The 12,237-nt window shown below is 39.8% G+C and overlaps 1 protein-coding gene across 7 annotated transcripts in view; it reads right to left on the reverse strand.

Annotated features, from left to right (window-relative positions):
- Window positions 1-1,683: 1,683 nt before the first annotated feature.
- SLC29A4 (solute carrier family 29 member 4) overlaps window positions 1,684-12,237 on the reverse strand; it is a 183,656-nt gene continuing 173,102 nt past the window's right edge. For 6 of the 7 annotated variants that reach the window (XM_085629172.1, XM_085629178.1, XM_085629175.1 and 3 more), the window contains 2 exons: window positions 9,136-9,376; window positions 4,637-5,540 (listed from right to left, as the gene is read on the reverse strand). In XM_085629172.1, the coding sequence (XP_085485298.1) occupies window positions 5,398-5,540; window positions 9,136-9,376 (384 nt within the window). In that variant the 3' untranslated portion in view covers window positions 4,637-5,397. Of the gene's footprint in view, window positions 1,870-4,636; window positions 5,541-9,135; window positions 9,377-12,237 lie in introns of those variants that run through there. The other variant, XM_085629179.1, reaches the window with a different exon arrangement.

Raw genomic sequence — 12,237 nt, forward strand, 5'->3', positions numbered from 1 at the left:
CCCTAAACTGAAGTTGGAGTCTGTGAGCTTTGAGATTTAACTAGTATTTGAAGTCAATTGGGATGATGTACAGTTTCTCCCCTTTACACTTCTCAGCAGGTAAAAAGAGACATCGACCTGAGGTTCCTTGTTAAATTTCTGTAGTGGAACCCAGCCTTATCACTTGAAAAATTTGATTTGTGAAGGCTGTGCTTACTATAATGGATCAAAACACATTATAGTACTTTCAGGCATGCATTGGATACTAAATGGGCTACATGTACCTTTGTCATGTAATGTTATTTTAGGGAGACTTGTAGAGTGCACTTATCACCCATGAGAGTATCCAGGCGTAGAGTGCTCTAATCACCCATGAGGGTATCCAGGCACTTGAGCAGATGAGTGAGTGGGCAAATGATTCCCGTGGAGTTATTCATAGAGCCAGGTCTTCAGCCTCTTGCAGAACTCAAGAAGTGGTGAGGAGGCACTAATGGGCTGGGGGAAGTCTTTCGATGTTTTATGTGCGATGTAGGAGAAACAGCAGCCTCCTGCTTTGTTTTTATGAATGCAGGGTGTGTATGCGAGCGAGAGTGAAATAGAGCATAGATGTCTGGACGGCTTGTGAAAGTGTATGAGGTAGTTAAGGTATGTTGGCCTGATGTTGTGTAGGGAGTTGTACAGCTGTTCTACAACCCTACCTTTGATCAAGTAAAAGTATGAGTGGATGGAAGGAGGAAGATGGACAGATCGGGACAAGTGAAAGGATGGATGGGTGAAAGGATGGATTCATGAATGTAATGGTGGGTGAAAGATTGGCAAGATGAACATGGACATATTGATGGGCACATGGATGAAAGGATCGATGTATATATGAAAGGGTGAATGGATGGAAATGAGAAGTGATGAACAGATGAATGGATTGGTAGATGGAAGGGTTAAACAGATGTGTGGATAGGAGAAAGGAAGGGGGAAGAAATGGCAAAGAGAAGTCTCCAAAGGAGAGGCCAGGTTTGCTCAGTCTGAGTGCACAAGTTGATTAGATGTATATTTAAGTGGAGGATATTTTAATTATCAGGGTACTTACTTGCTTTCTACACACAGGCCCCAATTCACAAAGGTAAACGTAGACCTGAAATCTAAGTTTAGACCTGAAGCCAAGTCCAAGTTTAGAGCTGAAGTCTAAGGGCCAATTTACAAAGATAAACTTTGACTTCAGGTTTAAGTTTACCTTTGTGAATTGGGCCCTTAGACTTCAGGTCTGAGTTTACCTTGCGAATTAGGCCCATAGCCTTGTGGTCCATAAAGGGATCAGCAGGAACAGAAAGTTAACAGTGTACTAAAAGCCCTATTTACATTCTGGGTTTCCACTCCATGCCCTTTCAGTCGCTCCTCAACAGCAAAACGAAGACTGTTTAGGGCGTAAATTTTGACAAGGGATTAGCCCTGTTATGGCACCTTCTGTGTTAAAGGGTGCATAATGCCACTTCCCCTACCACTGGCATTTCGGTGACTCGTACTGCATGCTAATCAGCCCTCCTCCCCAGGTAATCTCAAGAAAACTGTTTACTAAAAACAGACATTTGAAACAATATGGAGTCCGAGAATACAACAATCATGACCTACGTTGCCTATTTGCATACTTTTGATTATATTTTCATTTTATTGAGACACTTGTGAGTGAACAAACATGATGGACTTGTGTAGTCATATACAAAAAAAGTTTATTAGGCAATGAATAGAAGACATCAAGGTGCAAATCAAGAAACAGCAATGAGAAGCCAGAGACCGAGCTTGTTTGGATGACAAGGGCAGCAGAATACTGCCCACAGACAGGGTCACTTGCCAGACTCCTATATCACCCCCATCCTGCAGCCAACGGCTCTTATATCCCTGTAAATGGAAATGAAAATAGTTGAACCACTGTGAAAGCGTGTGCGTGCTCACACACCTGCACGCATCATAAGATCACTGTTCACATAATCAAGAGTTTGCATTCTCAACCACCCCTATTGTTCCAAGCTCTTCATCTAGGACAGACATGGAAATGTCATAGAATCGAATCACTGTTCACATAATTAAGAGCTTGCACGTTCAAACACCCCTATTTTTCCAAGCTCTTCAGCTAGGCACTTTTAATGAATTTTACGTCCAGAAAAGCACAAAACCCTTCTAAAATTTTTGCTACAAAGTCAAAAACTTCCATAGTTTGCAATATTTGTAAAATATTACTTCTAGCTTTAAGGGACCATAAGTATTGTTAACTGGTTGGTGTCTAATGTTCCCTTTCATATCTGCGTGTGCCCTACTTTCATTGCATCGCTTCCGTAGCCCATTTCTGCTATGCCTTCTGTTTTTCTCTCTAGGTTAAAAAAATAGGCACAGAGATTCCTGCTGGCCCATCTTCTAACTCACGACATTCATTTTCATTTTTACCATGGAAGTCATTTACTTTCGTACATGTAGGTATTGGCCTACTTAGACTTCAAAAATATAAATTGACTTCCACAACTTTTAGGCATGGGATTTTAGTATTTATCCTTCTAAAAAGTTAATTGCTTCTTGTTCCATGACTTAGCAAACAGCAGTGTCCCCTCAGCAGTTTTTACCCTCATTAGTTTGGATTACTGTTTACAGACAGAGCAAGAGTCCAATCAGACATGTCCCTTTTTTACGAAATACGAAATACTCGACTTCAATTGATTAATCACTTTGGATCAACTGAATATTTAAAAATGTAATGTACATCAGGTTATGGCAAAAGCTCTGGAAGTGTCTACATTCTGTTGTAATTTGGAAGTTAGAATCGTTTCCAAATGGGGAAGTTTAAGTTAGAAGAAATAAGTCTGCAAAAGCAAACTGTTAGTGAGAAAATTCTTTTCCAAAAGGTATTGTGAGAAAAATCTCATTCAAGGAAAGTTTAATGATGTTTGCAAAATCTTCATGTCAAATTTTAAATTCCTACTTCCTTAAATAGTACCTGGTTTGCCTATCTTGTTTCTCTGTATGCTGGTCAGGTTTGAGAACATATGACAATATATTTGGTAAACTGGTGAGAAAATTGCATCTTTGGAGACTGCGAAAAAAACAAAAATGTTCTTAATCTGGCCACTCCCTGGATGTGCACGTTATCATGTTACCATTCAGCTACAGTTGCTTTCTGAAATCATTTACTGTTGTGAGTGAGACAGCTAGTCCAAGGTGATGTAATGCAATTGCAAGAAACAGGAGAAAGAAATCTTGGGACTTAAATAAATGGACAAACAAAATGTAAGTACAAAAAAACTGCAGAAAGAAAGCAGTAAGTGGGTATCACCAAAGCTAAAAAGATACAATTAAAATAATGATAAACATTAATATTAAGAAAAAATAATTAAAAGAATAACACAAAAACATTTAATAAAACTGTAATGAAGTGGCCGTTAAAAAACGTAAAACAAAATAGCAAAAAATGAAAGAGGATATAATACACAATCCCCAAAAATATGAATCAATTTAAAACAAATAAAAAAAAATGCACGAAATTAATGTAAAACTGAGTAGAGAAGTAGGATCCCAATATTCATCATTTCAATATTAATCTTCCGAAAATAGTCTCGGTCTGTATATTGCACATAACAAAATCACATATAAGCCATATTCCAAGGTGCATGTGCGCATGTTAGAATAACTATGTTGTAGTCACAATTTTGGTGGTCTTTCAAAAACCTTTCCTATGCCTGCCAACTGTATGATGAAAAAACAGAGACGGTAGCCATGCAAGACACTGTTGTTGGCAGGTATCACGGTTGCCTGAAAATGTGTTTTGCCGAGTCATAGGCCATGCAAGAGAAAATGACCAGGTAGTGTTTTGCCCCGTTGACTTGGATTCTGTAACAATCCCACACATTAAATAACAAGAGGAGGAACCGCTCTGCTTGGAGGCTTTGACCATGTTTAAGGATCTTTTAAGGATGTGGTTGAAATGTAATTGAGCTGAGAGGGGCCAAAATGTTCAAGAGGGAGACTTGGAGGGTAAGAGGTGCAAGGTATGACTGTGTTCAACACTAATACCAGTATTACTTAATAGTATTTACCTTAAAAGGTTAAGGTTTTTTTGTGTATTAGTGTTTTCAACTTGACAGAGTGCCCTGGAGTTTGGAGGAACAGAAAAGCCAAGCCATTTTTACTACTGGGTTTTCTATGTTTAAGGTTTCATGTATTAATAGTCCATGGTTGTGTGTGTGAATTAGAGTCCTAACAGGTTTAATAGGGAACCCTATACAGCTAAAGGCATATGATGTCAATTCTATAACTTATTTTCAGTCTTAAAACCTCTTGATTTACTCCTCGATTTAGAAGCTGTGAAAATAGCACAGTCCTCGCTAGAATTTACCTTTAACCAATTGCAAAAGTTTCCTGCTAGATCCAATTGCAACCTATTGAATTTTCTTCTTTCAGCTATATGTGTCCGCTGAAAATTCTGCTGGTTAAATAAAAATATCAGCTGCAGCCGACATACACAATTAGGCATGGATACCCTTCGTTGATGATACTAGTGATCACTAAATGGTCGCTACCATGAGCTTATTATATTTTTGTTATCTTTTCAAAGATGCAAACAGCAATCACTGGATCCCAAACACACCATTTCTAAATGATGAACTGAAATGTACAGTAGTTGACTTGTAATTTCCCTTTATTGTCTCCAGAAATCAGGTTTACCAAGGCCAGGGGTGTAGCTTGGTTAGTAAGACTGGGCCCAACTATTAATCATAAATACATTCATTAGTGAGTTGTAATACCCCAAACACCGCCCCCCCCCCGAACCTGCCCCCCTGACCAAGGTTTATAACAAGCTCACCTGGCTCCTCTCTCTTCCGGAAATCAGAAAAGCAAAGGTCCAGATCAAATTACAATACAGTCATCTGGAAAAGCTGTAAAATCTTTCTGCCTCATTCCCCACTCACTCTGACCCTCTCCTTCACTCGCTTTCATAACTGAAAACCATTCAGTAACTTTGTTCTGAAATCCCTTTGTCAAATCCTCTCTGGTTCTCTCCCCACTTCTCCCTTTTTGGTTTACTCTTAGACTCATATTGTCAAAGGATTGTGATCTGCATACAACAAATTTTCATGAAGACAGGCGGACAAGAAAGTAATAGGGCTTCATTCTCTAGTGCCCATAAATGGCAAAAAATGACCACGGATGCTTCAAGATCTCCAAACCTCTGTCTGGTTCTTCAGTTCTTAGTGTACAGTCAGTGCAACCAATAAAAAAACAATGTCAAGTTATCTGATGTTTGCAAAGCCACAAAACTGGATAAATATGGAACCGTAGATGTTCTGGCCTCCTCTTCCCCAAACGGAGAAACGCCCGCACCATCATTGTACCCTCCCCTCCTTATGTTGGCACTGGTCAGCTACATCGCCTGGTCAGGACTTAGTAGCCTGTAGTGAAAGAGCTGTTGTAGGTTTCAGTGTGGAAACATGTACTGTGAGACGTACTCGTGAGGCTGTAGGCAAAGTAGGCGACGGCAGAGCCAAGAGTCAGTCCAGACATGTAGGAAACCGTCATAGTGTTGCCTAGAAAAAACACACAAGCGGACTTTAATTTTTTGCACTTTAACTGGTTTCTCAAACATTAGGATACTGCAAATCAATATCCTTCAAAATGTAATAGCATCCCAGGTTTTCAATTATCTGTGCATTTTCTTATTGTTTTTAATTTTAATCATTTGTCAAAGTTTACTTCTCAGAAATGGCATGAATTGAATGTTCTAAACAGTGAAATCCATGTGTATCATACAATCAGTCACACCGGTGGCAACGAAAGCAAATGTTCTCCATCATGCCTGCCAATTAACCCAACGTGCACTTAGCCCGGTGTACACATTCATTTAAATGAGTCACTGACTACCAAAAATTTCATGATTGTGTTTTTAGTTTTTTCCTCCTGGCAAAGCAGTCATGGACAAACACATAAGTCACAGCTGTCGTGGGTATCGGGACAGACTTTTGGAGTCAGCAGGGATTAACAGTGGTTATGATGAGAAAGTTTTCTGTTGTAATTTATGCAGAATCACAGAGATGTTTTTTCTGGTCACCCTAATGGTAAGAAATCACTTTTATACAAAGTGGGAGCAGCAACCTCTACAAAATGCCGACATGCATTGGTGTGATTAAAGCAGAAACTTCATAGTTTGAGGTGGCGTTGGATATGAAGTTATTCAGAATTCCCTGACTCTCAGCATATTGACAAGCTGTTCAGCTCAAAGCCAAAGATTGTCGAAGCTCCAGGGGAAAGTATGCTTTGCATCTTGGAATGAAACATTTAAAATAATAATAAAGCCTTTTTTAGGCCAGCTATAATTATCTGGCTTTTTCTTGTGACCATTTGTGGTGGTCCTGTGTGCCTACTCTGATCTTACTCTATCATTGACCCTACTGTAGTTTAGTTCTTAGGAAAAAAAAGAGTAAAACTTCATCATAGTCATTGGAAATTAGTACAGAAAAATAGTCTGATTGCTAGCAATGTATTATTCACCATCAAAACAATTTCACTTTAGATACATAATTCTGAAAGAGTTGGGTTCTTATGTTACTACAGTTTTGGCTCTTACTTCACTGTAGGGCTTGTTAGAAGAACTTGGGTTGATCATCTTTTGAAAGGCCAGAAGAGCTTGATATAGGACCCCTGAAAGACAGTAATTCTCTGGTCCTTTTGTAGCACCCTACCAACAAAGACTAACACTGCATTACATTTTCAATCACAAACTGTGCTCGAGAAAGGCCAACTTTACTCCTGAATCGCGGTTAAGCAGAAGACTCAAGGAAGCATGAGTGCAGAACTATGGATCTTCCTTCACCCAGATCTGAGAAATCAATCAAACCTATAGGTCTTAAAAATATAGAAAACAAGATTCTTCATCGAAACCTTACCATCCTTTTTAGATGACACTAAGACCACTCCACCACGCCTCTTTAATGAGAGACAGGGCCCCCATCTCTACTCATAACATTCCTGGAGCCCACACTAAACTTCTAACGTCCCCTTCATAACCTAGAGTCTCTAAGTTAATTACTTGCTTGTAAAAGTATACTGTAAAGAGTGATATTTTCTTATCTGTAGCACTGCTACTTGCTACTATTTACAAGCCAGTGCTATAAAACCAAATAAATTATTGAGTTACAATGAGATATGTTTATCTTTTGTACTATCAGTGAGTTGACAGTGTAACCACTCAGAGATAACTTAGTGTGACCACTTACAGATTTGAAAGCGACCAAGAAGATCCTACAACATTCATTGCTGTCAGGTTTCTTTCCCAATAATTGCTTATAGTTTTTTAAACTCGGTAATCTACTACTCTTCTTCTAAAAGGCATCTGTAAGGATGCTCTCAATTTGTAAGCATGACACAATAAGGCAATACTTGTTTGTGTACAGTTATTGGTGATTTTGATTATCTTGTGATCAATACTGCCTGGGTAGGTGTATGCTCCTGAGTTTAATGATCGCCTAAGACATTCCAGGCCTCAAACTCCTTCTTAAGCAACAATCTTCTGTGGAAGGTGTGTTAAAGACATCCTTGTTTACTTTTGTAGCCTTTCACCTATTCATCCAGGCGGTTGGCCATGGAGGGTCATCTTGGGAAGGACCTAATGTGGCTCCTGTCAGCATTTTAAACTTTAATAATTCCTCTGTCAAGCTGACTTATTGCCACACTTAGGGGCATATTAACAACGGGCAGCGATAATTATCGATGGCCGTGCTTAGCGACAATTATATTATCGCAGGCTATCTCTGGTATTTATCGCCCTGGTAGCGTGTTATTAACAACGCGTTACTCCAGGGCGATAAAAATTCCAGAGATAGCGAGGTTATCGTCCTTTTGCAGGAAACATCGCTGGTTTTCCAGCGATGTTCCCTGCAAAAGGGCGTTAACCTTGCTGATACGACCCACGGGGTCGTATCAGCATAATCCACCCCCTATGTTAGGGATGGCTAAGTCAGGATTTTAGCAGACGTTAGGTTTTGGCGAAAACTGCAGTTTTCACCAAAATGGAATGTGTGCTAAAATCATGTGGGCTGCCTTGTAAATATCGCGATGTAAACATCAGCGATATTTGCAAGGTAGTCCATCTTGGGTACGCCCAGTAACGCCCACTTTGGAGATGCAAAGTGAGGCGTTGGGAAAAAGGGTGCTAACATGCGATTATGCATGTTAGCACCCTCTTGTAAATAGGGCGCTGGTTTTATCTCCGCTTTTTTGGCTTTGTAAGCCAAAAAAGCGGAGATAAAGCCCTTGTAAATATGCCCCTTAATCTTTTAGCGGATGCCTACATTGAAAGCTCAACCAGAAACCTTACTTTAATTGTCTGGGTGATTTTCGTGCAAGGTACCATTTGAACTCTCCAGCCTTTCGGGAGAGTATCTGTTGATAAATTGATGTTCCGGGCTTATCCTGGGCTCTCTCTGCACCAGCTGTCAGAAGAATTATCTGATTCCCTTCTCTCGTTGCTCTAGTCCTTGTTAAATGTAGAACCAAGGGATAAAGATGGAGTCTGCACGAATCTAGAATAGGTTCAAATCTGCCATTACATTCATGTTCCTGCATTTTCGAGGTAGCTACACCATCCCTGAAATACAGAGATGCATCTTCCCAGAATTCAAAGCTGTATTGCACTTAACTCTTTCTGTGGATCATCATGTATATTAAGGCATTCGTACCAAAGTATGGAACTTTCCTTTTTGCAACGAATACAAAGTGTGATCTACAGGGCATGTTGATCCATTCTGGCATCGAGCAGCAGACATTCCACCCTAGAAACTGTTTGAACTGCATCTTCACAATGCAGCTGCATGTCTTTAGGGTGCTTCTGTTTATCTTTATTGCAACATGTTTATTAAGTAAATACATTAGTTAGTAAATTGCTTACACAAAAGAAATGTAAAGAACAACAAAACTTAGCCAATTATGTGGTCACAAGAATAACGTTGAGGACAATTGTGAAGTTGGATAAGACCAAACATCAAAAACCTTTGACGGTGGAGACCTACACCCAGATAGAACTCTGCCATAGTGGAAATGTTTACCTATAGATTTGTTTTAGATCTAGGATCCAAACAAATGATAGATGTGTGTACAGCATCAATAATGTTGAAGCATTCTACTTACCTGCCAACTCCCGTTGCTCTGGACTCACTTTGCCTGCCGCCAGGATCATGGGCACGCTGCCAAAGTAACCATTGCTGATGCCCATCAGGAGGGAGAAGATACAAGGCCATGCAGGGTGGCCAAAGGCAGGTTTTCCACTTGGGTAAATGCACATAATAAACAGGGGAATGAAGATGACACGTAGACAAGAACAGATGAGGAGGTGAGTGCCTCTCCAGTCGTAGGGTAATGCTGCCAAGATCTAGAATAATAAACAAAAAAACAAAGCGGTAAGCAATATGTCTCATAGTTCTAGTGCATGAGGTGAGTCAATATTCAATGGGGATGCCTTGGGGAGGTGACAAAAATAGTTGAGAAAGAAAATTCAGACTTGTCTCAAAAACCTTAGCTTGTTAGGTGTTCTAGGTGGTGGAGCTAGACAAGAGCAAGGAGGGCTTAGCAAATCTTATCAGTGAAATTCACATTTACATTTCAAGTATACTGAACTCCTCCATCCCTTCGAATAATCTTAACCAAAAAAATCATTGCTGTTTTTAAGTTCTAACTAATGAGAGAAATTACCAAGGACAATGAAACATTAAAAAATATATATACAATTTTAATAGGAAAACAGCATACAAGGATAGTGTGCCGCTCTGCAATCCAGCCAGCCATCGGCCACTTATTACTACACAGATTGTAGCTCTGTTCTGCAGTTATGGAAACAATGCCTTACCATCCAGAGGAAACTGGATGTGGGTCTGAAGGGATTGAAGCAGAGGGACTAGAGCGACTAGAGAAATTATGAACATGAAAAAGATTGCCTGTTTCAAAATCACTAAGCCTCAAGTCCTCATAATTGCACTCAGGTCAGGGTAAAGGCCCCACTTGCTCAGAGCCAACCACAACCAACACAACAAAAACAATTACGAAAGGCTCAGGAGGAAAACATTATAAGCCAAAGCCTTTCACTCTATAAAGTAAAGATCTTGCAGCTTTTCTTGGATAAGGAGCAAAACATTATAAGCCAAAGTCACTGCCCAGTGCCTTTCACTCTATAAAGTATGGATCATGCAGGCTTTTCTTGGATAACTATGAAAGTCTTCCTCTGACGTGCCAAGTTCACCTTTGCTGGAAAGCCAACATTCACTGGAATGTTCATGTTCTGGAGCTCTTTGCTAAAATTTCAGAGAGTACTCCTCCTTAGCCAAGTCTCCAGAGTCGATTTTGCAAACACGTGAATACGTTGTAGGCATGCCTTAAATGTGTCTTCTGTGCAGCCACCCTCTATAATTTGCCTCATGTTTTCGATGAGCCTCAATCAGCAGGACCCTGCAACCACCTACTTCTTTGCTCCTTGGGCCCTTAATGGGCAGTGTTATGGCCTTCAGCGGTGTCACCAGTTTGAAACCCTCCCGGTCACTGAGTTTCGTCTGTACTAAGATCAGTTATGTACAACAGCTTAAAATGGCAGAAAGGTACTAGGAAGCGCTATACCAACAATAAGTTATAATTATGACAAGTAAGTGGTCCCAGCAGGTAATAGAGAAGTAGTATTAACAAATTCTCTCTATGGTGAATCTTACTATTAATTTCTTATCAAAGTTTGTAAAAGTAATGCATAGATTGTGTTGGACCAACAGGACATGTTAGACACACCATTGCACTAACATTCATTAAAGCGCAGAGGTGGGGTACCACAGTGCTCACAAATCATGGATCTCTATTCACATCACTAGAAAAAACCCCAACAGTAAACAGGACACACTAAGTTGGGCCCCATCCAAAACATCACAGATGTACTATGTATTTGGATTTCACAGCACTCAGTACAGCACTGGACACTAGGACATGCTATACATTACGCTGTATGTTGGGAGTTTGGTCTTAATACATTTCGCAATTTGGGTATAGTAGAACACTAAACTCCTAACCTATACATATTTGAGGTACATATTTGCTCTATATCATGCAATGTCAGTGGAGAAAGCAAACCTTAATAAAAGTATCTCTACAAAGTAACAGAAAAACAAGGTCCTTGTCAATCTTTATAGGTCAAATAAGGTTAAAATATGACAACCACTGATTTTTACAAGACTTGAAAGCACTGGAAGACAATAACAAAAAAAACATTGGTATTCACAACCAATAGAAACTGAAAAGAGGAAAGCCTTAGCCTTGGACAAGCCAAGAAGTGAGGCACCCTCTCCAGTTGTGCACCTTGTGCGCCAAGCTACATAAAAAGGGGACTGTTAATAGTAAAAGTGGGCAGGGAAATATCCAGACACCTACAGATGGACGAAAAATATTGAACTGCCCAAAGGTGTGGGACATATTTTCTGCTATGAATGTTGGACATGAAAAAAACATGTAGTGGTACTGGAATGGAACTAGGTCTCAATAGAGCTAATCAAATGGGGAACAACTATCCATGAAAAAGGGCATTGGAAATGTTTGACGATGACAGGAATGTGGAAAGATGATAGTGAACTGCAGTTGTTTTACAGCAAACAGATGTAGAAGTTGGCAGATCAACATTTTCTGTTTTTGTATATAACTCTAAGGACATTATAGTGAAAATGGTACTTAGAGGAACTAATCCGGGCCCACACATACCCTGATGGAACACCTGGATGAACAATGGAGATTTGTGGCCTGATGTAGAAGTCCCTTAATAAATAATCCTTCTATCATGTTCATAGATTTGCATTCTCTGCAAAGGTGGTGAATGCAAATTCATCAAATATAGGGCTTTACTCACGAGTGATAGAGGTTTGTTCCACAAAGTGGCGCTATCCGTTATGGGAGGAGCCACTGTGATGGAAAAAAAAGACTAGTAAATTATACACCCTGCCTGTTACTGCTGAGGAAATGTAATCATTGAAGCAAGCTTTCAAAGTGGGGTAACTTGCCTAAGCCCACAATGATAGAATACTAAACATGCTAGGGCTTATTTTACAACATGGTAGGGACACTAGATTTTGCCTTTTCCAGAACATCTGCTAGCATTTCAAAGAGGCACTCTGTCACCAAGGGCCAGATGTACAAAAAAGTCAGTTTGTGATTACCTAATTGCGAATTTTTGGGATTCGCAATTAGGAAATCGCAAACTGCTATGTACAA

Source organism: Triturus cristatus, chromosome 10 (assembly GCF_964204655.1).
Source record: "Triturus cristatus chromosome 10, aTriCri1.1, whole genome shotgun sequence".
Classification (NCBI taxonomy): Eukaryota; Metazoa; Chordata; class Amphibia; order Caudata; family Salamandridae; genus Triturus; species Triturus cristatus.